General features: G+C 51.2%; 1 protein-coding gene across 2 annotated transcripts in view; it reads left to right on the top strand.

The window, feature by feature from the left end:
- Positions 1-19,683, top strand: part of LOC139239174 (transforming growth factor beta-1 proprotein-like) — a 44,588-nt gene extending 24,905 nt beyond the window's left edge. The window contains exons 3-7 of one of the 2 annotated variants that reach the window (XM_070867785.1): positions 4,816-4,930; positions 8,845-8,934; positions 10,649-10,787; positions 14,619-14,775; positions 18,418-19,683. In XM_070867785.1, the coding sequence (XP_070723886.1) occupies positions 4,816-4,930; positions 8,845-8,934; positions 10,649-10,787; positions 14,619-14,775; positions 18,418-18,576 (660 nt within the window). In that variant the 3' untranslated portion in view covers positions 18,577-19,683. Of the gene's footprint in view, positions 1-4,815; positions 4,931-8,844; positions 8,935-10,648; positions 10,788-14,618; positions 15,075-18,417 lie in introns of those variants that run through there. The other variant, XM_070867784.1, reaches the window with a different exon arrangement.
- Positions 19,684-27,113: the final 7,430 nt, after the last annotated feature.

Below are 27,113 nucleotides of genomic sequence, written 5' to 3' on the forward strand. Positions count from 1 at the left end.
TCCGATGGTCATTCCTTCCCGATGTTTCTGGAAAGTGAGCAAAGGAGAGCGAGCGGGGCTCTCTAACAGCTGGGTCAATGTGTCACAGAGCAACATGTCTGTCACTGTGTCAGCCCGTGAGTTGGAGGCCAACAATGAACAGAGTCTATTTATTCAGCGCACTGCAGCAGACAGTCTACAGAATCTATTTAAAAAGAGTCTCCATGAACTGCAGCAAAACGGACTTCTGACCAGAACTGCAGCAACGATGGCTCTTTGAACAGTGGAATGGGGTGATTCTTTGGGGGTGGGGCACGGGGATGGCCTGAAGAGATATGGAGAGAGAGAAATGGAGGGAGAGACAAAGAGAGAAATGGAGGGAGAGACAAAGAGAGAGAGAGAGAGAGAATGAGAGAGAGAGATTGATTTAGCACCTTTCACGACCACCGGACGTCCCCAGGCGCTTTACAGCCAATGAAGTACTCTTGGAGTGTAGTCACTCTCGGAATGTGGGGAACCATAAACCAGAGAAGAAAGGAGACAGGGACAGTGAGACCCAGTGGGCAACATTGCAATCACAAGACCTCCCAGCGGCCAGCAATAAATCGCCGGGCGCTGCAGTCTGGAGATGCCTCAGCAGTGACCAAGGAAACGACACATCGGAACAGGAGGAGGCTATTCAGCCCCCTCGGGCCTGTTCCGCCATTCAATGAGATCGTGGCTGGTTGTATCTTAACTCCATCCACCCCGCCTTGGTTCCGTAACCCTTCATACCCTTCCCCGACAAAAATTCGAAACTAATCTTGGGCACCACACTTAAGGAAGGGCGTGGAGGTATTGGAGAGGGTACACAAGAGATTTACGAGAATGATTCCAGGGGTGAGGGAATGCAGTGACGTGGATAGACTGGAGAAGCTGAGTTTATTCTCCGTGGAGCAGAGAAGGTTGAGAGGAGATTTGATAGCCGTGTTCAAAGTCCTGAGGGGTCTAGACAGAGTAGAGAGAGAGAAACTGTTCCCCTTGGCGGAAGGGTCGAGAACCAGAGGTCACAGATTTAAGGTGATTGGTAAAATAACACGAAAAAACATAAGAGCAGGAGTCGGCCATTTGGCCCCTCGAGCTGCTCCCGCCATTCAATGAGATCACGGCTGATCTGATCCTGGCCTCAACTCCACTTCTCTGCCCACTTCCCATAATCCTTGACCCCTTTATCGTTCAAAAATCTGTCGATCTCCACCTTTATATATATTCAATGACCCAGCTGCCACAGCTCTCTGGGACAGAGAATTCCACAGATGTACAACCCTCTGAGAGAAGACATTCCTCCTCATTTAAATGGGCGGCCCCTTATTCTGAAACTATGCCCCTTTGTTCTAGATTCCCCCACGAGGGGGAAAAAATCCTCTCGGCATCTACCCTGTCCAGCCCCCTCAGACTCTTACACGTTTCAATAAGATCGCCTCTCATTTTTCCAAACTCCAATGAGTATAGGTTCAACTTGCTCAACCTTTCTTCATAAGACAACCCCTTCGTCTCCGGGAATCAACCCAGTGAACCTTCTCTGAACCGCCTCCCAAAAACAAGTATGTTTACGCAGTGAGTGACTGGGATTTGGAACGCACTGCCTGATAGGGCGGTGGATACAGATTCAAAAGCAACCTTCAGCGGGGGAATTGGGTAAAGACTTGGAAGGAGAAAACAATTGCAGGATGTGGGGAAAGAGCGGGGGGGTGGGGGGGGGCAGTGGGACTGAGTGGATTGATCTTCGAAGAGGGCTGGCACGGACTCGGTGGGCCGAATGGCCTCCTCCTCTGTGTTCTATGATGCTACGATAAAGTCATTCAAGTCTAGGAATCGTTTGCGTGAAAACCTCAAAATGCAACATGCAAAAACGTGGTGACAACAAGGATCTTTCTAAATGTGCTGACAACAAATGTTGAAGTATGTAGTAGCAGCCACCAGTGCTGACCACAGCAGCAAGGGCCCTTATTACAGTCACCAGAACTGCTGATAACTTAATAATCCTTTAACCAGTTCCAAATGCAGGCGCATAATGCGTCCAGTATGAGTGAGGATGAAACACATTGGCATTTCTCAGCCTGTGCAACGACAGGGGAAGCTGGCCCGCACTCCCTCTTGTTTCTATAAATTATCTGGAGGAGCTTGCTCACTCAGCACTGCCCCGTACAGTTTTAGAGTTTCCCTGCGGTGTTTCATCTGATGGGTGTAACTCGTGACGAACCTGTATAAGTCATCGCTTTGGCCTCAACCGGAGCATTGCGTCCAATTCTGGGCCCCTGCACTTTAGGAAGGATGCGAAGGCCTTAGAGAGGGCGCAGGAAAGATTCACGAGAATGGTTCCAGGGATGAGGGACTTCAGTTCCGTGGACGGACCGGAGAAGCTGGGGTTGTTCTCCTCGGAGCAGAGAAGGTCGAGAGGAGATTTTGATCGAGGTGCTCAAAATCATGAGGGGTTCTGGGCAGAGTAGATCGAGAGAGAAACTGTTCCCCATTGGTGGAAAGGTCGAGAACCAGAGGACACGGATTTAAGGCGATTGGCAGAAGAACCAAAGGCGACACGAGGAAAAACTTTTTTACGCAGCGAGTGGTTAGGATCTGGAACGCGCTGCCTGAGAGGGCGGGGGAGGCAGACTCGATCGTGGCTTTCAAACGGGAGTTGGATCAGTACCTGAAGGAAAAAAAATTGCAAGGCTACGGGGGAAAAGCGCTTTCGAGATTTGGGCATGAATCCCGTTAATAATAACTCGGGCATTTAAAATGATTGCAACATTGGGCCGGAGATTCAGTTGGAGGTTTCCTGAGGCACTAATGTCAGGTGCTGGCTAACTTTATCGCCTGAAAATGGTTAGCGTCAGAGCCACAGAATTTAGTGTTTGCGTCCTGAGAGTGGGTCGGAGCGTGAAGGGAAACGTTCCACACCTCTCTTAGTGCACTAGGCCGGGGGGGGGGGGGGGGGGCGGGGGGGCGTGGGGGGTCAACTGAATATCCCGTTGCTCAAGACCCAGCTTCGTAGTGCCCTGAGAGAGGCCTCCCGGCAACAGAAAAAGAATCTGAACAAAAAACACAAAACACATTCCCAGTACATTACTCACCCCCAAAAAATCTCAAAAAAAACAAAAACAATATTACTCACGCTTGCCTCGTGCAGTCAATCCTTCCCTCAGTGTCCTGGGACAGCTTTGCACGCTTGGCGGGGTCACTAGGCGGGGGGGGGGGGGGGGGGGGGGCGCTACAGGTACAGCGCTAACCGAATTTTGCATCCGTGTGGATACCGGGGGCATTGCACACCGGCGCGGCACTCCCCCGGCGATACTCCTCAGCGCCGCCGGTACCGACACACGGAATTTGCCGACACTCGCGGCTGCAAACCCTTTAGTGCCCCCCCCTCCCCTGTGGTGCCCCTCCCCTGTGGTGCCCCTCCCCTGTAGCGCCCCCCCCCCCCTGTAGCGCAAAGGACACAACCCACCCGAATTTCTCCCCCACATGATCTCTCTGTGTCTGTAGAATGGGGCCAAGTCAGGAGACAATGGGCCTGTGACAGTTTTGCAGTCACGGGGGCTTGTTGATGTTACATCAGCTTTGGAAGCCAATGGCCTCTTGCCCAACAGCCAGCCAGAATCATTGAGTTACCTCGAGTGTACAGCACAGGATCAGGCCATTCTGCCCAACAGCTCCGTGCCGGGGTTTATGTTCCACACGAACCTCCTCCCTCCCCTCTTCATCTCACCCCATCACCATATCCTTCTATTCCCTTCTCCCTCATGTGTTTATCTAGCCTCCCCTTAAATGCGTCTGTACTATTCACCTCAACCTCTCCCTGTGATAGTGAGTTCCAGGTTCTCACCACTGTCTGGGTAAAGAAGTTTTTCCTGAATTCCCTATTGGGGTTTCTTGTTGACTATGACGAAAGGATATACTTGCTTTGGAGGCAGTTCAGCGAAGGTTCACTCGGTTGATTCCGGGGATGAGGGGGTTGAGTTATGAGGAAAGGTTGAGGAGGTTGGGCCTCTACTCATTGGAATTCAGAAGAATGAGAGGTGATCTTATCGAAACGTATAAGATTATGAGGGGGCTTGACAAGGTGGATGCAGAGAGGATGTTTCCACTGATGGGGGAGACTAGAACTAGGGGGCATGATCATAGAATAAGGGGCCACCCATTTAAAGCTGAGATGAGGAGGAATTTCTTCTCTCAGAGGGTTGTAAATCTGTGGAATTCGTTGCCTCAGAGAGCTGTGGAAGCCGGGACATTGAATAAATTTAAGACAGAGATAGACAGTTTCTTAAACGATGAGGGTTATGGGGAGCGGGCAGGGAAGTGGAGCTGAGTCCATGATCGGATCAGCCATGGTCATATTAAAAGGCGGAGCAGGCTCGAGGGGCCGTATGGCCTACTCCTGCTCCTATGTCTTCTGTTCTTATGTTTATCCAGCCTCCCCTTAAATGCATCGATACTATTCGCCTCAGCCACTCCCTGTGGCAGCGAGTTCCACATTCTCACCACTCTCTGGGTAAAGAAGTTTCACCTGAATTCCCCATTGGATTTATTGGTGACTATCTCACATCGATGGCCCCTCCTAGTTCTGGTCTCCCACACAAGTGGAAATATTTTTTCTACGCCTACACTATCGCACTCCCTTCCGAATTTTAAAGGCCTCCATCAGGCTCTGGAGAAAAGAAGCCTCAGCCTGTTCAGATCTGTTGCAATTATTATATGCATGGAAGCACAGAATGACTAACCTGCCTTCTGTGGTATTGAGCAACTGTGGAGGTTAAGCTACAGACCTGATTATTGATGACGCACTGTTTATCGCAGGTCCGCTCGAACGGCAACACATACTTAGACAACCGACTACTCCAAACCAAGGGCAATGACGAGTGGATCTCGTTTGACGTGACGGAGACTGTGAAAGAATGGGTGTTAAATGGAGGTAAGGGGAGACCCCAATTCCCATGCAAGTTCCAGATCGGAATGTCGCAGCCTCGGGATGTCCCAAGGTGCAGCCAACGAAATACTTTCTGAGGGGTGGCCACTGTCGTGATGTCAGTTGACGTTGTGGGAAGCCCAGAGTCTTCCCAGTGGCGAACTTCAGCCGTCGGCAAAGCAGTGCGTGAGGGGTTGGGGCTTGTGACCCCAGGAACCTACTCATCAATGCGGCATTGGAAACGAGGCCGGAGGCTTCTCGGGGCGCCGGGGCGGTAAATTTTGCGCCGGGAAATGGTTCGCGGCGGCAGCCAGCAAATCCGGTTGCTGGGACCCGAGAGTGGGGTGGAGCGGAGCGCGAACGGGGGCGTTCCACACCTCCCTCGGGGCGCTAGGCCAGGGAGGGGGCAACTGAAAATCCCGTTGCTAAAGAGCTGGCCTTGGAGCGCCCGAAGAGAGGCCTCCCTGGAAAAAACAAAATCAGGACACAAAACACAAAAAAAACATGCCCGATTAATTAACCCCCACCCGCCCAAATACAGGTGAATCGCAAGAAATAAATCCGAGAGAAATATTATTTTAACTTGCCGTTTCAACCATTCCTTCCCGTAGTGCACCAGGACGGCTCCGCCCGCCAGGCTTTCACAGGAACTGTCGCCAGGGGGCGCTACAGGTGCCGCTACAAACCGCTATCTGAACGCTATCGACACTGGGGGGGGGGGGGGCGGGGGGGCGAGGCTCCCGGGCGATACTGGTCAGCGCCCCCGGTACCTACGCACCGAATGTGCCGAGCGGCCCGAACGCCGGCGCTCGCGGCTCCGACCTTTTTCGCGCCCCCATTCCGACCCTTTCCAGGGGCGCTAAGCGAACAACTTTCTGTGGTAGAGAATTCCACAGGTTCACCACTCTCTGAGAGAAGTTTCTCCTCATCTCGGTCCTAAATGGCTTACCCCTTATCCTTAGACTGTGTCCCCTGGTTCTGGACTTCCCCAACATCGGGAACATTCTTCCTGCATCTAACCTGTGCAATCCCATCAGAATTTTATATGTTTCTATGAGATCCCCTCTCATTCTTCTAAATTCCAGTGAATATAAGCCTAGTCGATCCAGTCTCTCCTCATGTGTCAGTCCTGCCATCCCAGGAATCAGTCTGTTGAACCTTCGCTGCACTCCCTCAATAGCAAGAATGTCCTTCCTCAGATTAGGAGACCAAAACTGCACACAGTATTCAAGGTGTGGTCTCACCAAGGCCCTGTACAACTGCAGTAAGACCTCCCTGCTCCTATACTCAAATCCTCTCGCTATGAAGGCCAACATGCCATTTGCCTTCTTCACCGCCTGCTGTACCTGCATGCCAACTTTCAATGACTGATGTACCATGACACCCAGGTCTCGTTGCATCTCCCCTTTTCCTAATCTGTCACCATTCAGATAATAATCTGCCTTTCTGTTTTTGCCACCAAGGTGGATAATCTCACACTTACCCACATTATACTGCATCTGCCATGCATTTGCCCACTCAACTAATCTGTCCAAGTCACCCTGTAGCCTTGAAAGAAAGACTTGCGTTTATATAGCGCCTTTCATGACCACCGGATGTCCCAAAGCGCTTTACAGCCAATGAAGTACTTTTGGAGTGTAGTCACTGTTGTAATGTGGGAAACGCGGCAGCCAATTTGCGCACAGCAAGCTCCCACACACAGCAATGTGATAATGACCAGATCATCTGTTTTTTTGTTATGTTGATTGAGGGATAAATATTGGTCCCAGGACACCGGGGAGAACTCCCCCTGCTCTTCTTCAAAATAGTGGCCGCGGGATCTTTTACATCCACTGGAGAGAAGGGACGGGGCCTCGGTTTAACGTCTCATCTGAAAGAAGGAGGGTTGCAGGAGATTACAGAGATAGAGAGGGCGTGCGAGGCTATGGAGGCTTAAAGGATCAACATGTTCCATAGCACCTCCGGTACCACCAGCATTTGGAGCCACTCACTTGATAGTCAGACGCTTCCCAACCCCTCCTAGACTCCCCAAATTCTGTATCTGGGCCTCTTTAATACCCTGCGTGTGGATAAACAAAGCTAATTAATTCTACTGTTGCGTCTCTGGGGCGTGATTGTACTTTCCCATGGAATTTTCGAACCCCCACCCCTGTCATTGAAGTAAAAGTTTCCATCTGTTGTGTATGAAGGCTCAAACTATTTGTGGTTTCGATTGGAGTCATCAGCGGCCGAGATTTTTTTCCGTCCTTGCTGTGAACTTAATTTAAATTTAGATATCCCTAATCTGCAAATCAGTTGATGATTGATTTTTTTTTTTGTATATTCAGGAGTTTGCATGCAACATAGCTGAGGGCCGTTTCCAACATCAATGGCAGTGCCGAGGGAGCGCCGCACTGTCGGAGGTGCCGTCTTTCGGATGAGACGTTAAACCGAGGCCCCGTCTGCTCTCTCAGGGGGGACGTAAACGATCCCGCGGCAAGAGCAGGGGAGTTCTCCTCCCGTGTCCATGCCAACGTCGCTAACGTCAGGGAGATGGGGTTCGGATGGGAAGTTGAGGTTGCCAATCAGCCGTGGTCTTAGTGAGTGGCGGAGCAGGCTCGAGGGGCCGTATGGCCTACTCCTGCGACTAATTCTTGTGTTCTTGTGTGTTGCTGTGGTCTTGTTGGTTTGTGTTATGCTCGTAACAAATCCAGGTTGCCGAGGTGACTCTTCTCGGTCTCGCCGAGTATCTGGCAAACACAATGTCCCAGCGTTTGACCTTCAAAGGCAGGGTCTCAAAGCACCACTGCTGAGATCAGCACAGACCAGGGATTGAAGCAAAACTTTCTCGGTGTCCTGGGATGGTCCAGCATCCCACTGCGGGAGGGTATGGGGGGGCGGGGGGGCGGGTGTGCGTATCTTTGCCCGCAAGCCATCAGTGGGGCCCCGGTGCCCTCGGTCAAACTTAACCACCCTAACCCCTGATTTATCAGTGGAAAAAGAAAATAACTTGCATTTATATAGCGCCTTTCACAACCCTCAGGACGTCCCAAAAGCGCTTTACAGCCAATCAAGTACTTTTGGAGTGTAGTCACTGTTGTAATGTGGGAAACGCGGCAGCCAATTTGCACACAGCAAGCTCCCACAATGTGATAATGACCGGATAATCTGTTTTTTGTGATGTTGGTTCAGGGATAAATATTGGCCCCAGAACACCGGGGAGAACTCCCCTGCTCTTCTTCGAAATAGTGCCACGGGATCTTTTACGTCCACCGGTTCAAGCAGGCGACTCAAGGGCGTTTAGGGATGGGCAATAAATGCTGGCCTTGCCCCAGAGAGTGAATTTTTAAAAATTCAACAACGAGAAAAAGACTTGTGTCTTTCACAACCAGTGGACGTCTCAAATGGCTTTACAACCAATGAACTTTTGAAGCGTGGTCACTGTTGTAATGTGGGGAACACAGCAGCCAACTTGCGCACAGCAAGCTCCCACACACAGCAATGTGATAATGACCAGATAAACTGTTTTTGTTATGTTGATTGAGGGATAAATATTGGCCACAGGAATAACTCCCCTGCTCTTCTTCAAAATAGTGCCGTGGGATTTTTTACGTCCACCTGAGAGAGCAGACGGGGCCTCGGTTTAACGTCTCACCCGAAAGACGGCACCTCCGACAGTGCGGCGCTCCCTCAGCACTGCACTGGGAGTGTCGGCCTGGATTTTTGTGCTCCAGTCCCTGGAGTGGGACTTGAACCCACAACCTTCTGACTCAGAGGCGAGAGTACTGCCCACTGAGACACAGCTGACACATAATACAGCCTTAATACTGTTGAATAAGAGCACTTCCAACTTGAATATAGATCCGATTTGTTTAACAAATTTGATTGAATCTTTATAAGGAAAACAAGAGTCTCAATCCTCCCGATGTGTTTCCTTTCAGTGACTGACCAGCAGTTGAAAATCAGTGTCCACTGCCCCTGTGAGGCCGCGACCTTCAAACTGAGAAAGAACCTACAAGTGAAATTCTACGGTAATAATACCACTACTTTGCCACCAATAAAACGGGTCATTTATTTTTCTAATAACCCGTTCCCCAAACGGTGGGTGTCTGAATATTGAGCAGTTCATTAATCTTCATCTACTAAACAGGGGGTGAGGACCATTTCATTGGCTTATAGTCCAGGCTTCCTATCATTCTATATATAAACCCCCCGAACCCCTCAATCAGATTCCAGCCTGTAACTCACTTCCCGGGTATCTGTTATTCTATATATAAACCCCCCCGAACCCCTCGATTAGATCCCAGCCTGTAACTCACTCCCGGGTATCTGTTATTCTATATATAAACCCCCCCCCCCCGAACCCCTCGATTAGATTCCAGCCTGTAACTCACTTCCCAGGTATCTGTTATTCTATATATAAACCCCCCCGAACCCCTCGATTAGATCCCAGCCTGTAACTCACTCCCGGGTATCTGTTATTCTATATATAAACCCCCCGAACCCCTCGATTAGATTCCAGCCTGTAACTCACTTCCCGGGTATCTGTTATTCTATATATAAACCCCCCCAAACCCCTCGATTAGATTCCAGCCTGTAACTCACTCCCGGGTATCTGTTATTCTATATATAAACCCCCCGAACCCCTCGATTAGATTCCAGCCTGTAACTCACTTCCCGGGTATCTGTTATTCTATATATAAACCCCCCCAAACCCCTCGATTAGATTCCAGCCTGTAACTCACTCCCGGGTATCTGTTATTCTATATATAAACCCCCCGAACCCCTCGATCAGATTCCAGCCTGTAACTCACTCCCGGTATCTGTTATTGTATGTAGGCAGTTCAAGTTTTAAATTTTAATTTGGGAACTGATAAATTTTCAGCTTTTGGCAAAGGTCAATGTGGGCTTAAAGTTCGCGGTTTGTGCATATGTGCAGCAGTGGGAGGGGCGCGGCGGGGCGAGGTGGCGGGGAGGGCCGGATTGGCAGGGCGGAGGGGCAGGGAGGGGCGGAGGGATTGGCAGGATGGAGGGACGAGGAGGGGCGGAGGGTTTGGCAGGACGGAGGGGCGGAGGGAATGGCAGGACGGAGGGACGAGGAGGGGCGGAGGGAATGGCAGGACGGAGGGACGAGGAGGGGCGGAGGGTTTGGCAGGACGGAGGGGCGGAGGGAATGGCAGGACGGAGGGACGAGGAGGGGCGGAGGGATTGGCAGGACGGAGGGACGAGGAGGGGCGGAGGGAATGGCAGGACGGAGGGACGAGGAGGGGCGGAGGGTTTGGCAGGACGGAGGGGCGGGGTGGGATGGGGCGGAGGGAATGGCAGGACGGAGGGACGAGGAGGGGCGGAGGGTTTGGCAGGATGGAGGGGCGGAGGGAATGGCAGGACGGAGGGACGAGGAGGGGCGGAGGGATTGGCAGGACGGAGGGGCGGGGCGGAGGGGCGGAGGGATTGGCAGGACGGAGGGGCGGGACGGAGCAGAGGGAATGGTAGGACGGAGGGGCGGGACGGGGCGGAGGGAATGGTAGGACGGAGGGGCGGGGCGGAGCGGAGGGGCGGAGGGAATGGTAGGACGGAGGGGCGGGGCGGAGCGGAGGGGCGGAGGGAATGGCAGGACGGAGGGGGACCCAGGACGAGGAAGGGGATTTGCTGAAGCGTGTGGATGTGACCGGGACTGTCGCGGGGAGCGGGGACCTCCCGGGTGGGCTGCACCTCCCTCACTCCCTCCTTGTTTTGAATACGCAGGCACGCCTCGGGGTGACTTGCAGGTCTTGGCACAGCAGAACCCGAAGATGCCCCACATTCTCATGATGTCCACCCCTTCGACCAGAGCCGACGCACACAGCCGGAGGAAGCGAGACCTCGACACGGACTTCTGCTTCGCGTAAGTTGCCTCTTCCTCCCTCCCACGATGGTAGCAGAGGGAGCAAAGCCACTTCCTGGTGCAATAAGAAAGAAAGAACTTGCATTAACGACTTGGAAGAAGGGACTGAGTGTAACGTAGCCAAGTTTGCTGACGATACAAAGATGGCAGGAAAAGCAATGTGTGAGGAAGACACAAAAAATCTGCAAAAGGACATAGACAGGCTACGTGAGTGGGCAAAAATTTGGCCGATGGAGTATAATGTTGGAAAGTGTGAGGTCATGCACCTTGGCAGAAAAGTGAAAGAGCAAGTTATTATTTAAATGGAGAAAGATTGCAAAGTGCTGCAGTACAGCGAGACCTGGGGGTAATTGTGCATGAAACGCAAAAGGATAGTATGCAGGTCTAGCAAGTGATCAGGAAGGCCCATGGTATCTTGGCCTTTATTGCAAAGGGGATGGAGTATAAAAGCAGGGAAGTCTTGTTACAGCTGTACAGGGTATTGGTGAGGCCACACCTGGAATACTGCGTGCAGTTTTGGTTTCCATATTTACGGAAGGATATACTTGCTTTGGAGGCAGTTCAGAGAAGGTTCACTCGGTTGATTCCGGAGATGAGGGGCTTGACTTATGAGAAAAGGTTGAGTAGGTTGGGCCTCTACTCATTGGAATTCGGAAGAATGAGAGGTGATCTTATCGAAACATATAAGATTGTGAGGGGGCTTGACAAGGTGGATGCAGAGAGGATGTTTCCACTGATGGGGGAGACTAGAACTAGAGGGCATAATCTTAGAATAAGGGGCCGCCCATTTAAAACTGAGATGAGAAGAAATTTCTTCTCTGAGGGTTGTAAATCTGTGGAATTCGCTGCCTCAGAGAGCTGTGGAAGCTGGGACATTGAATAAATTTAAGACAGAAATAGACAGTTTCTTAAATGATTGGGGAATAAGGGGTTATGGGGAGCGGGCGGGGAAGTGGAGCTGAGTCCATGATCGGATCAGCCATGATCGTATTAAATGGTGGAGCAGGCTCGAGGGGCCGTATGGCCTACTCCTGCTCCTATTTCTTATGTTTTTATATAGCGCCCTTCACGACCACCGGACATCTCAAAGCGCTTTACAGCCAATGAAGTACTTTTTTTGAAGTGTGGTCCCCGTTGTAATCAATCATAGAATCATAGAAATTTACAGCACAGAAGGAGGCCATTTCGGCCCATCGTGTCCGCGCCGGCCAACAAAGAGCTACCCAGCCTAATCCCACTTTCCAGCTCTCGATCCGTAGCCCTGTAGGTTACATCACTTCAAGTGCACATCCAAGTACTTTTTAAATGTGGTGAGGGTTTCTGCCTCTATCACCCTTTCAGGCAGTGAGTTCCACCCCAGACCCCCAACACCCTCTGGGTAAAGACGTTTCCCCTCTAGACCTCCCCCCAATTATTTAAATCTATGCCCCCTGGCTGTTGACCCCTCTGCCAAGGGAAACAGGTCCGTCCTATCCACTCTATCCAGGCCCCTCATAATTTTATACACCTCAGTCTGGTCTCCCCTCAGCCTCCTCTGCTCCAAAGAAAACAGACCCAACATCTCCAAACTTTCCTCATAGCCAAAATGCTCCAGTCCAGGCAACATTCTTGTAAATCTCCTCTGTACACTCTCTAGTGCAAACACATCTTTCCTGTGATGTGGTGACCAGAACTGCATGCAGTACTCTAGCTGCGGCCTAACTAGTGTCTTGTACAGTTCAAACATAACGTTCCTGCTCTTGTATTACATGCCTCGATTAATAAATGCAAGTATCCCATATGCCTTCTGAACCACCTTATCTACCTGGCCTGCTACCTTGTAATGTGGAAACGCAGCAACCAATTTGCGCACTGCAAGCTCCCACAAACTGCAACGTGATAATGACCACATCATCTGTGTTTTAGTGATGATGATTGAGGGATAAATATTGGGCCCTGGATATCTCCCCTGCTCTTCTTCAAAATAGTGCCGTGGGATCTTTTACGCCCACCTGAGAGAGCAGACGGGGCCTCGGTTTAACATCTCATCCGAAAGACGGCACCTCCGACAGTGCAGCGCTCCCTCAGCACTGCACTGGGAGTGTCAGCCTAGATTTTTGTGCTCAAGTCCCTGGAGTGGGACTCGAACCCACAACCTTCTGACTCAGAGGCGAGGGTGCTGCCCACTGAGCCCCGGCTGGCACTTAACCACGGTTGATACTGCATTCAACGCAGGCAGAAGGGCACGGATTCGGTTGCTGGCTTGTGCTAATCGAGGAACAGGAGGAGGACCTTCAGCCCCATCGAGTCTCTTCCAACTTGCAACCAGATCTTGACCGATTTTTATCTCAACTCCTTGCTTCCATAAACCCTTGATACCCTTAACCTAACAAAAATCTATCGTTCTTGATTCTGAAATTTTGGGGGAGAGAGTTCCAGATTCCAAAATGACCCGATCCTTGCCATTGTTAGGGTTGCAATTGGCATCTCCGCTGGAGAATCCGTCCGTTCGCTGTCCGGTGATGCCAGCAACTTGCATTTGTATAGCGCCGTAAATGTAGTAAAACGTTCCCAAGGTACTTCACGGTCGCGTGATCCAGCCAACATTTGACACCGAGCCGCAGGAGGAGATGTTAGGGCAGGTGACCAAAAGTTCGGGCAAAGAGGTAGGTTTTAAGGAGCGTCTTCAAGGAGGAGACAGAGAGCGAGGCGGAGAGGTTTAGGCAGGGAGTTCCAGAGCTTGGGGCCCAGGCAACAGAAGGCATGGCCACCGATAGTGGGCCGATTAAAATCGGAGATGAGCAAGAGACCCGAATTGAAGGAACATAGATACCTCGGGTAGGTTGTAGGGCTATACGAGATTATAGAGATAGGGCAGGGGTGAGGACATGGAAAGATTTGGGCACAAGTATGAGAATTTTAAATTCTCTTTTTATAATATACATTGCTGTACCTCTGTGCAGAGCACTGAACATCTATACTTTTATACATATATATATATATATGTATATTTATATGCTAAGGACTGTGCATCTATACAAAAACAATAATTTGTATCTATATTGCGCCTTTATCGTAGGAAAATGTCCCAAAGGCGTTTCACAGGAGCGTTATCAAACTAGCCGAGCCAGATAAGTAGAAACTAGCGCAGGTGACCAAAAGCTTGGTCAAAGAGGTGGGTTCAGAGGGGCATCTTAAAGGAGGAAAGAGAGGTGGAGAGGTTTAGGGAGGGAGTTCCAGAGCTTAGGGCCCAGGCAGCTGAAGGCACGGCCACCGATGATGGAGTCATACAGATAATATAAACACAGTACGACACGTCTATGATTACATTATAGAAGAGGCGAGGGCCCAGGGGCAGCACGGGCCCAGCCCACACTGTGCGATATGTGCGCGCACTAGGCCCATGCAGCAGAGCTGGTCTCCGGTCGTCCTGGTTGACCCTTGCCACTGGACCAAGACCTCGCTCTGTCGAGCCCCGTGTGGTGGCTGGTGTGCAACGGTCACCCCACGTTAAAAAAATCCACCCACAGGCATCTTCCACCCCCTCAATTGGAGTTCAGGATCTGGAACATCGGGTCCCTCATTGAAACATCTGTGAACTTATGTGGAAGCAAGTCATCCTCGTTCGAGGGACCGCCTGTGATGATGATTATACTAATAGTATAAGTTTATAAGTTTAGTTGGAACAGTGCGAGGGTGTCAGTTGAGGACAGGATTGGTCAAGCTAGCGACACCAGGATTGAAGAGTCTGCCCAACACACAAGGCACACAGAAGAGCAGCGGTCATGTGGAGGAGGTAAATTGTTGAACGTTATGCTCAAACCTCTTTTTTTAATAAACCCATCTTAACAGGTCCGCGGAGGAGAAGAACTGCTGTGTCCGTCCTATGTACATCGACTTCCGAAAGGATCTGGGCTGGAAATGGATCCACGAGCCCAAAGGGTACTACGCTAATTTCTGCATGGGCCCCTGTCCGTATATATGGAGCACGGACACCCAGTACACCACTGTAAGTGACAGCAGCATCGCCAACACCCCAAACCCTGCCAAACATCGCTCGCAGATACAGAGTAAAGCTCCCTCTACACTGTCCCATTACACACTCCCAGGGCAGGTACAGCACGGGGTTAGATACAGAGTAAAGCTCCCTCTACACTGTCCCATCACACACTCCCAGGGCAGGTACAGCACGGGGTTAGATACAGAGTAAAGCTCCCTCGACACTGTCCCATCACACACTCCCAGGGCAGGTACAGCACGGGGTTAGATACAGAGTAAAGCTCCCTCTACACTGTCCCATCAAACACTCCCAGGGCAGGTACAGGGGGTTAGATAGAGAGTAAAGCTCCCTCTACACTGTCCCATCAAACACTCCCAGGGCAGGTACAGCACGGGGTTAGATACAGAGTAAAGCTCCCTCTACACTGTCCCATCAAACACTCCCAGGGCAGGTACAGCACGGGGTTAGATATAGAGTAAAGCTCCCTCTACACTGTCCCATCAAACACTCCCAGGGCAGGTACAGCACGGGTTAGATATTTCCCTTAGCAAGGAGGTCAATAACCTGGGGGCAGAGATTTAAAGTAATTGGTAGAAGGTTTAGAGGGGATTTGAGGGGAAATGATGAGGGTGCTGGGGGTTTGGAACTCACTGCCTGAAAGGCTGGTAGAGGCAGAAACCCTCACCACATTTAAAAAGTACTTGGATGTGCACTTGAAGTGCCGTAACCGAGAGCTGGAAAGTGGGATTTGGCTGGATAGCTCTTGGTCGGCCGGCGCAGACACGATGGGCTGAAATAGCCTCCTTCCGTGCTGTAAATTTTCATCGATTCTGTATGATTATACACTGGCACAGAGACAGACACGTGTTGTGTTGAATTAAAGCCAATGTCTCAACAGCGCTGGTGATGTGAGTTGGTTAAACCTAACCCACCTGAACCTTTACATTGCGGAGAAACAGAATGTGGCAATTTGGAACTGAGGACTTGACGTCAGCAGTGGTTCAGGCTGCGTTTGGAGGAGGAGATGGGATATTTTTGGGTTGCTTTCTCTTGTGACTCCTGGCCAGGCCCTTCTCACTTTTTGGCCCTGAAATGTGTAAAATGTATGAAGTGTCCTAAGGCAGTAACACAGGCAGAGCTGGGACAGTCCCTGCATGGGAGCCCAGGGGGATTTCCTCTGTCTCAATTGTCGTTGACTTTCCCTAGTCCGAAGGGGACTTCCTTGTCGATCAGTTGGGGATTTCCAGCTTGCCGAGAGAGCCAGCTATTCCCCGTGTTGCTGGGGGCGCGAGGGGGGCTGACTTGATGCAGGTTTCGCATAGGAACAGGAGGAGGCCATTCAGCCCCTCGAGCCAGTTCCTCTCTTCCCATCAATCATTGCCGATCTTTACCTCGATTCTATTTATCCGCCTTTGTTTCATGTCCTGTGATACACTGGTCCAACGAAATTCCATCAGCCTCAGTCTTGAAAATTACAAATGTCCCTCAGCATCCACAACCTTTCTGGCCAAGAAAATTTCAAGATTTCCAGTGCCCTTTGTGTGAAAAAGTGTTGCCTGATTTGACTTCTGAATTACTCCCCTCCCAGGGCATGGTTAGATACAGAGTAAAGCTCCCTCTACACTGTCCCATCAAACACTCCCAGGGCAGGTACAGCACGGCATAGATACAGAGTAAAGCTCCCTCTACACTGTCCCATCACACAGTCCCAGGGCAGGTACAGCACGGGGTTTGATACAGGGTAAAGCCTCCCCTACACTGTCCCATCAAACACTCCCAGGGCAGGTACAGAACGGGGTTAGATACAGAGTAAAGCTCCCCTACACTGTCCCATCAAACACTCCCAGGGCAGATACAGCACGGCATAGATACAGAGTAAAGCTCCCTCTACACTGTCCCATCAAACACTCCCAGGGCAGGTACAGCACGGGGTTAGATACAGAGTAAAGCTCCCCTACACTGTCCCATCAAACACTCGCAGGGCAGATACAGCACGGGGTTAGATACAGAGTAAAGCTCCCTCTACACTGTCCCATCAAACACTCCCAGGGTAGGTACAGCACGGGGTCAGATACAGAGTAAAGCTCCCTCTACACTGTCCCATCAAACACTCCCAGGGCAGGTACAGCACGGGGTCAGATACAGAGTAAAGCTCCCTCTACACTGTCCCATCAAACACTCCCAGGGCAGGTACAGCACGGGGTTAGATACAGAGTAAAGCTCCCTCTACACTGTCCCGTCAAACACTCCCAGGGCAGGTACAGCACGGGGTTAGATACAGAGTATCCGGCCCTCAGTCTTTAACCAAGCTTTTGGTCACCTGCCTTAATTTCTTCTTCTGTGGCTCGGTGTCAAATGTATCTGTTTTGTCTGTAACACTGTTGTGAAGCACCATGGGACATTTTACTATGTTAAAGGCGCTATATCAATAAAAGTTAGTATTAATTATTATTATTATATTACTCCATCCCCCTTGCAATAAAGGCCAACATTCCATTTGCCTTCCTGATTACTTGCTGTAGCTGTACGCTAACCTTTTGTTTTTCATGCACGAGGACCCCCAGGTCCCTCTGTACCGCAGCATTTTTTAAGCCTCCCTGATATAGTGCAACATCCCCACCGACACCTGGGAGTCCCTGGCCAAAGACTCATTTAAGAATGGAAGCAAGTCTTCCTCAGTTCCAAGGGTCTGCCTATGATGATGATCAATCTCTCTCTATTTAAATAATGACATGCGTATAAACGAACGAGTGGGCAAATGCGTGGCAGATGCAGTATAATGTGGATAAATGTGAGGTTATCCACTTCGGTGGCAAAAACAGGAAGGCGGAATATTATCTGAATGGTGACAGATTAGGAAAAGGGGAGGTGCAACGTGACCTGGGTGTCATGGTTCATCAGTCATTGAAAGTTGGCATGCAGGTACAGCAGGCGGTGAAGAAGGCAAATGGCATGTTGGCCTTCATAGCGAGAGGATTTGAGTACAGGAGCAGGGAGGTGTTACTGCAGTTGTACAGGGCCTTGGTGAGACCACACCTGGAATATTGTGTACAGTTTTGGTCTCCCAATCTGAGGAAGGACATTCTTGCTATTGAGGGAGTGCAGCGAAGGTTCACCAGACTGATTCCCGGGATGGCAGGACTGACATATGAAGAAAGACTGGATCGACTGGGCTTATCTTCACTGGAATTTAGAAGAATGAGAGGGGATCTCACAGAAACATATAAAATTCTGACGGGACTGGACAGGTTAGATGCAGGAAGAATGTTCCCGATGTTGGGGAAGTCCAGAACCAGGGGTCACAGTCTAAGGATAAGGGGGTAAGCCATTTAGGACCGAGATGAGGAGAAACTTCTTCACTCAGAGAATTGTGAACCTGTGGAATTCTCTACCCACAGAAAGTTGTTGGGGGCCAGTTTGTTCGATGTATTCAAAAGGGAGTTAGATGTGGCCCTTACGGCTAAAGGAATCAAGGGGTATGGAGCGAAAGCAGGAGTAGGGTACTGAAGTTGCATGATCAGCCATGAGCATATTGAATGGTGGTGCAGGATCGAAGGGCCGAATGGCCGACTCCTGCACCTATTTTCTATGTTTCTGTGTAACGAGGTTGCCACCTCTCTCTCTCTCTCTCTCTCTCTCCTTCCCTCACAGGTCTTGGCATTGTACAACATGCACAACCCCGGTGCTTCTGCCTCCCCGTGCTGTGTGCCTCAGGTGCTGGAGTCCCTGCCCATCCTCTACTACGTGGGCCGGCAACCCAAGGTGGAGCAACTGTCCAACATGATCGTCAAGTCATGCAAGTGCAGCTGAGCAAGGGCCCCCAAACGGAAGGAGCAGGCCCTAGCGCCGTCAAAAGAAAATCTACAGCCAATGTCGAACCAACTCGCCAGCCTCCAGCTGGAGTGCGGACAGTGTTCAGCACACGACTATCGTGAGAAAATAGACATTTACTGTTTGGTTTTTTTGCACCTCCCTCGTTCGGTGACCGAGAGAGCCACCTGCTAAGCTGCTGCCGTCACCTCCGGACAGTCTAACTCACGTCTGTACACTTTTAGGCTCCAGAACTCTAGCACAGGCCCAATTCTGAGCTGGAATACTGATTTTAATGTTTTTTTTTTAATGACAGATGTTCCGATAATTTATAAATCGAGGGCTCCATTTGAACTGGTTTTGTTCCGGAGCCTGTTTCACGAATTCCCACTACTTTGTTACCTTCCACGCTGCAGGGCTGAGGGGCCTGGTCTCCTAGGCCTCAAAAGCCTGAATCACAGACCACAACTCCCTCAGGCATCCGCGACACTTTTAGACAGCGGGAGCGCCCTGCTGAGTTCCCGCCACGCTTTGTGTACAAACTCCTAGGCCAGCGCGGAGACTTTGCTCGGCCGGGTAAAGGGGGACAGGAGGTTTCAAGGAGATGGATGAACTTTCTGGGGCCCAGCTCGCCAGCATTTTTGAGGAGCGAGTTGCTCCGGCCCCAGGCCTCGGGCCTTCAGTGCCTCCTTGCAGCCCGGCAGGAGAAGCAGATTGGAAAACTGAACAAAAATGGTTGCACAACGACAAGACTAGTTGCGTCATGAACCTGCTCTGATCGGATAATGGAGCCATTTCGACACAAGCCAAAGGTGGAGTGACTTCAAGACGACAACGACACGAGAAGGCGGGCCTATTAAACAGGGATGGGTTTGGCGAATGGGCGCAAGTTTGGGCCTGACTTTTCGAGTTGAGAGTCACGCTCCTTGTTCACACAGCCCAGTCCCGTTCTGAGCAGTTCATTTGAGTTTCTTGGGCTGCAAGCGGGAATAAGGCCTTAATCTGGCTGCACCAACTTGTGAAATCTGCCGCCCTCCAATTTCCAGCGTACGTCTTTATAAAAAATAATTGATTTTCAATGTCCTGCTGCTGAGGTCCTTCATTGTATTACCGGGGGTGGGTGGGGAGAGAGTGGGGAGGGGGAATTGCACAATTTGGACTTTGGTGCGCTATTCTGTCCCTGGAATCCAATCGGGAATTCAGGAGGAAGGTCTTTACCCTGAGAGTGGTGAGAATGCCTGGATGGGTCGGAGAGGAATTTTCCCAGATTTTTTTCCTCCCTAAATTGGCCTGGGGTTTTTAATCTGGTTTTTGCCTCTCCCAGGAGATCACGTGGCTCCGGTTGGGGTGGAGTGTAGAATGTTTCAGTGTAAGGGGGTGTCGCGGACTGGTTGGGCCGGGTGCCCTTTGCCTGTCCGCCATTGTTCATAGGTTTATGCGTAATCTTCGGGGCTGCTGACCGAGGGCCGTGCGGCTCTTTGTCGGCCGGCGTGGACAAGGTGGGCCGGAATGGCCTCCTTCTGCGCTTGTATATTTCTATGTTTCTAAATGTGGAACTCGCTGCCACAGGGCGTGGTTGAGGCGAATAGTATCAATGCATTTAAGGGGAGGCTAGATAAGCATATGAGGGAGAAGGGAATAGAGGGTAATGCTGCTTTTTCCAATGGTATTAGCAAAGTAAATCAAATGTTAATATCTAAGTCGGATATCCAGGCCAATGCTCCCGGTGTAACAGCGTGGATATCGTGTCGGCTGCCTGTGAATTCTCTCTGAGGGCAGTGCTCCAGGGTCTGATTAGGAGCTCCACAGTCACATGATGGGGAGGCTTTAGCCTTCCACCTATGGAGAAGGTGGCAGTATCTACCGTGACCGCTTCTGAGGCGGTTGATGGTTGTCCTCTGTTTGCGAGGAAGGCTTGATCCTCCAGGTTGTACTTTGAGCTCCTCGATAAGGAATCCATTCCGTGTGTCACAGTTCTGCCGAGCGTTTCACCCTGGGTCATCGAGACCGAGAGCAGATCGCTGAAGGGCTTCGGTGACGGTCCAAAATGGCCTCCTCGAGCTGAGACGGCTTGGTGGTAGGTTGTTCCAGTCAGCCTGGATTGGTGTGTGGATAGAGTTAGATGAGAGGGGATGGGAGGAGGCTCGAGTGGAGCATAAACGCCGGCACGGACTGGTTGGGCCGAACGGCCCGTTCCTGTGCCGTTTATCCTGCGGATGGTTCCGTTTGTGTACCGCGCAGCGAGAGAGTCGCACTGCCGCTTGGACAACCCGCGCACCGATTGGTCCCCCCATCTGCGGCAAAGTTCCGTGCGCTTTCACCTCCCCCGCAGTGCGGCGATGCGCAGGTTGAGCAGCGCCTCCATTTCCAAACTCTCATCCTTGCTTTCAAACCCCTCCATGGCCCTCAGCCCCCCTCCCTATCTCTGTAATCACCTCCAGCCTCACAACCCCCCGAGATGTCTGCGCTCCTCTAATTCTGCCCTCCTGAGCATCCCTGATTATAATCGCTCCACCATCGGTGGCCGTGCCTTCTGTTGCCTGGGCCCCAAGCTCTGGAACTCCCTCCCTAAATCTCTCCACCTCTATCTCCTCCTTAAATCCTACCTCTTTGACCAAGTCTTTTGGTCACCTGCGCTAATTTCTCCTTATGCGGTTCGGTGCCAAGTTTTTATCTCATAATACTCCTGTGAAGCACCTCGGGACGATTCACTACATTATAGGTGCTATATAAATACAAGTTGTTGTTGTAAGACCGTTCCAATGTTTGAACTTGGAGAAGCCTCGGCCTCACTGCCCCCACACAAGCCCGTTGCCTGGCAACTGACCTCCCGCTCAGTGCAGGCCATTGGCACAGGGGAGGGGCCATTAAATGAAGACTCCCATCCATCTCGCGTTGGGCTCAGACCATCTGTGAACCCGCGAATGTCCCGAACCCAATGTTTTGGGAAGTACGCTCCATCATATCTTAGAATCATAGAACGGTTTCCGCACAGTAGGAGGCCATTCGGCCCATCGAGCCCGTGCCGGCTCTCTGCAAGAACACCTCAGCCAGTCCCCCTCCCCCGCCCTTTCCCCGTAGCCCTGCACATTTTTTTCCTTCAGCTACTTAGCCAACTTCCTTTTGAAAGCCGCGATTGAGTCTGCCTCCACCACCCTCTCAGGCAACGCGTTCCAGATCCTAACCACTCGCTGCGTAAAAACGTTTTCCCTCATGTTGCTTTTGGTTCTTCTGCCAATCGCCTTAAATCCGTGTCCTCTGGTTCTCGACCCTTCCACCAATGGGAACAGTTTCTCTCGATCTACTCTGCCCAGACCCCTCATGATTTTGAACACCTCGATCAAATCTCCTCTCAACCTTCTCTGCTCCGAGGAGAACAACCCCAGCTTCTCCGGTCTATCCATGGAACTGAAGTCCCTCATCCCTGGAACCATTCTCGTGAATCTTTTCTGCGCCCTCTCTAAGGCCTTCACATCCTTCCTCAAGTGCGGGGCCCAGAATTGGACACAATACTCCAGTTGAAGCCGAACCAGTGTTTTATACAGGTTCAACATAACACTCCCATTCTGTCCCACGAATTTGTGACTCTCACCTACTGCCAGCTGCTGATGCAGATAGAAGGTTATATTCCCTCCCTCCATCCCGCCCCGCAAACTAGAGTAGCCTCATTGCCCGTCCCGGGCAGTCAGGACCTGACGGAAGGTTATCTTTGGCGAGATACAGTCTCGGACCATCTCGCTAATGAAAGACGATTCCTGGTGCAGTAACGGTGAGAGTTTCTGTGACCTTCTCCGGTTACTGAATCGGTCTCTGTTACTGGCACCGGAAATGAGAATAACGCGTCGAATGTAAGAAGCGCTCGCTTGTTGTCACAGGGATGGGCTGCGATGGGAGAAGCCGGTGTGTCCTGGTATGGGCTGCAACTACTCCACCTCAGTGACGTCCGGCCTGCTGCTGCTCAACCGTGAGCAGTCAACGATTCACCTGGCAGGGGCCGGCACCTAGACTGGGACTGGGTCATGGTTGGCCCAAGGAATGGACTGGACTATGATTGGCCCAAGGAATGGACTGGATTATGATTGGCCCAGGGAATGGACTGGGCTATGATTGGCCCAGGGAATGGACTGGGCTATGATTGGCCCAGGGAATGGACTGGGCTACGGTTGGCCCAGGGAATGGACTGGACTATGGTTGGCCCAGGGAATGGACTGGACTATGGTTGGCCCAGGGAATGGACTGGACTATTGTTGGCCCAGGGAATGGACTGGACTATTGTTGGCCCAGGGAATGGACTGGACTATTGTTGGCCCAGGGAATGGACTGGACTATTGTTGGCCCAGGGAATGGACTGGACTATGGTTGGACAAGGGAACGGACTGGACTGTGGCTGACACCAAAACTGGGACTGGACTATGGTTGGCACAGGGAATGGACTGGACTAGGGTTAGCCAAGGGAACGGATTGGACTATGGCTGACACCAAGACTGGGACTGGACTATGGTTGGCCCAGGAAATGGCCTAGGGCTGGGACGGGAATGGACTGGATTCTGAACAGCCAAGGGCTAGGCCTGCACCGGACTATTAATGGCCCAGGACTAGGCATGGATTGGCCTGGCCTTTGAATGGTGCAGGGCTGGGACTGGGAATGGACTGGGTTACGGTTGGCCCAGGGCTGGCACTAAGACTGGGACTGGACTTTGAATGGCCCATGGGCAGGGACTGCACTGTATAATGGGCATGCCTGGGACTGGGGATGGTTTTGGGCTGTGATTGGTACAGTTACAGTACCGTGTCTGCAGTAGCACTGTGTTGAACCCAGCACAATTCCTGCACCAATACCGGCCCAAAACCTCCAGCGACAGGCTAGGAGCTGATATGTGTACCAAGGGAGCAAAATGTTTCACGGGGATAGAAAAGTTGATTCCGTTTATCTTGCCTTGTGCCTGCCCTATCGGAGAGGTGTGTGTGAGTCGTGTTTGTGCAGATAGATCATTTTAAGAATTGGATAAATGCACTCAGTTACCTAAAAAGGACAGAGGACCCATTCGGGGCCTTATTGTACTAGTGGGCAATAGATGGTTTAATCTGAACCTTTGTGTTTTAAACACGAATTTTATTAAAAATAGTTGCCGACACCTTGGTAAATATCCTGGATAACTTCTAATTGAATGGGGAAGGGAAGGTGGATGGTTTACAGGCTGGATCTGTCCACACAATCACCATGGGAACCGCTACATAGTGCTGCTATCACTGAAAACAAACAATCGTTTAAACTAATTGTGTAGCTATTATAGAACACGGAGCCTGGAGCACTAGGAAGGGAAGGGCTCCATCAGTTTTTAAAAATTCATTCACGGGATGTGGGCGTCGCTGGCAAGGCCGGCATTTATTGCCCATCCCTAATTGCCCCTTGAGAAGGTGATGGTGAGCCGCCTTCTTGAACCGCTGCAGTCCGTGTGGTGAAGGTGCTCCCACAGTGCTGTTAGGGAGGGGGTTCCAGGATTGTGACCCAGCGACGATGAAGGAACGGCCGATATATTTCCAAGTCAGGATGGTGTGTGACTGGGAGGGGAACGTGGAGGTGGTGGTGTTCCCATGCGCCTGCTGCCCTTGTCCTTCTAGGGGGTAGAGGTCGCGGGTTTGGGAGGAGCTGTTGAAGAAGCCTTGGCGAGTTGCTGCAGTGCGTCTTGTAGACGCTGCACACTGCAGCCAGGGGGCGCCGGTGGTGGAGGGAGTGAATGCTGAAGGTGGTGGGTAGCGTGCCGATCAAGCGGGCTGCTTGGTCCTGGATGGTGTCCAGCTTCTCGAGTGTTGTTGAAGCTGCACTCATCCAGGCAAGCAGAGGCTGGGTCAGTGAATATATTTAGGGTAGAGATAGACAGATTTTTGAATGATAAGGGAGTCGAGGGTTATGGGGAGCGGGCGGGGAAGTGGAGTTGAGGCCAGAATCAGAGCAGCCGTGATCTCATTGAATGGCGGAGCAGGCTCGAGGGGCCGAATGGCCGACTCCTGCTTCTATTTTTTCCAGTATTCCACCCTGGGTCAAGATGAGCTGTCTGAACCACTTTGAGCTGTGCATATCTGCAGCCTCACTGATCCAGGGCTGGAATAGAAACCTCCCCAAGTCCGATCTAACCGCCGGCAACAAGAACCCTCAAACTCGGCTATCAACGAACACAGCACGTCCGAGGGCTGGACTTCCTCCTGGGCCGTGCTCTTTATCTTTTTGCAGTACAGGATGAGAAGGAGGATGTTTGGATTCCACGTTTAGCCTGCTCTCATTATTTAGCACGTGACTGCTGAGAGAGGACCTCGCCAGTTAAGCAATGCCGTAGACTAAACAAGGCATCGAGTCAGCGGGACATTTGAGAGGAAAGATTCAGAGGAGGAATCCTCGGGAGTGGTCCCTCACTGGAATATTCGTGGGGCCGCGGTGTTGTACTTGTGTGGGTTCTCGACATCAAGCCTGCTGTTAGACTTCGGACCCCGAATGTAAAGGGATCATTTTGTGAGCCTCCTGTCCCAACATGGGAGCCGAGGCCGGGCACAGGGCCACAATACACTAGGGCAAATGTTGCTCTCTGGTGAAGCTCCATGTTCGGAATGGGCCTTGGAAAATTATCCCTTAAAAGTCCATTCAAACCACCACTCTTGCCCCTTGCAATATCCAATTTTCAGCAGTTCAGTCTTCGGCCCAGGGATTCACTGTTGTGAGAATTTGGTGCAATTGCCCCAGCCCACGGGGCCATTTCTTTTGATTCATACTCTGGATGTGGGCGTCGCTGTCAAAACTGCCATTTATTGCCCATCCCCTTAATTGCCCCTGGAGAAGGTGGTGGTGAGCTGCCTTCTTGAACCGCTGCAGTCCGTGTGGTGAAGGTACTCCCACACAGTGCTGCTAGGGAGGGGAGTGGGGGGCGGTGGTGTCAAGAGTCCACCACGTTGCTGTGTGGGTCTGGAGTCACATATCAGCCAGACTGGGTAAAGGCGGCAGATTTCCTTCCCTAAAGGTTATTAGTGAAACCAGAGGGGGTTTTACGACAATCACCGTTTCTGATACTCGCTTTTTTAGTCCAGATTTATTTAATTAACTGAATTTAAATTCCCCAGCTGCCGTGGTGGGATTTGAGTTCCTGTCTCCATGCTGGTATTGTGCTTACACGTGACATTGTAAATACGAATATGTGATGAGGACCAACTTTCCGAAATGCTTCCTCAGACTATCAGCCCGCTCGTCTTTCCCAAAGGTTCCAGCGGTACTGCGCTAACTTGTTTCCTCCCCTCGCGTTGCTCGGCTCGCCGATTTGGCCACCTTGGGAAGTCTTCGGGCAGAGCCGAGCTGGCTGGCCAACGCACCGTTGGACACTTGGGCCCCGCGGCCAGGCTCAAGGGGCGCACTGTCTCGGCCGGGAGGGATACGCGGAGCAAGCAGCGGCACGTGAACGACCCTCCCCGACCCGTATCTCGCTGCGCTGGGCGCAGTCACGGGAGGGGGTGGCGTGCGCATCCCTCGCTGGGTTATCTCGCACTTCACCGTGGTGAAGTTTTTGGTTATTGTAGAATTGCACTATAACATTTTGGAACATGTTTTGATATTTTTGAAATGAGGAAAAATCGGAAACGATTTGTAACGGTGTACATTTTTGCGGGGCGGTGTGTGTGTGTGCGCGCGGTGTGTGTATGTCTTTCCCACGGAGTGCCCGACGTCACTGTGATTGCACGTATAGACCGCACTCCAAATGTGAGCCTTCGCCCGTGTACTATATGCATCTGTGAGTATGCTCGCAGATTTGTGGAGCTGTTGACCAACAAAATAGTTGTAGAGCTGTTGATGTGGATACATTCGAGCCAGGGTGTCCCTGGAGATGGAGCACGCAGTGTCCACCGGTACGCTCGCAGCCTTCCGCGAGAGGTGGGCGCCGGAGGGACTGGACAGCATCATTTCAATGGGGAACAAAATTTTAATTTAATTCGATTTGTTGAGGTTCCCTTTAATGTTTATTTGTTAATTTGTGGATTTTTGTGCCCTTACCAAAGGGGGAACTTGATTTAAAGTTGAAAATAGTTGTAGAGCTGTTGAGTTGAGAGTGGCTTAGCCAGTCACGTGATGTTCACAAGACTCAATAAAACCCCAGCCAGTTGGGTTTGGGGGATCCACGATGGGGCAGGTGGTTGTGAGCCTGGTGGATGAACTGGTAATGTGTCGTGAGATTGTTAAAAGTTTGCTAATAAACCAACTAGTTCTTAATAGCAAAGAACCCATGAAGCAAATACATTGCAGCCTAGGGTAAAGAAATATTAATAACTCACTTATAGGCTGTATCCCCAACTTAAAATGATTCTGCGCATGTTTAAAAAGCAGAGGTGATGCTGAAGATTTCTAAACTTGTCAAATTGGGTCCCCGCCCCTTCCCCAACTCGATGCGAATCCAGGGGGGCTCCATGGGAAAATCGTGCATCCCGGTTTTTGAGTTTTCGTTTTGAGTGAAGCACAAAATGGTTGCTTCACAATTGAATAAATACACTGGGTTTCTTCG

This window comes from Pristiophorus japonicus, chromosome 26 (genome assembly GCF_044704955.1).
Source record: "Pristiophorus japonicus isolate sPriJap1 chromosome 26, sPriJap1.hap1, whole genome shotgun sequence".
Taxonomy (NCBI): Eukaryota; Metazoa; Chordata; class Chondrichthyes; family Pristiophoridae; genus Pristiophorus; species Pristiophorus japonicus.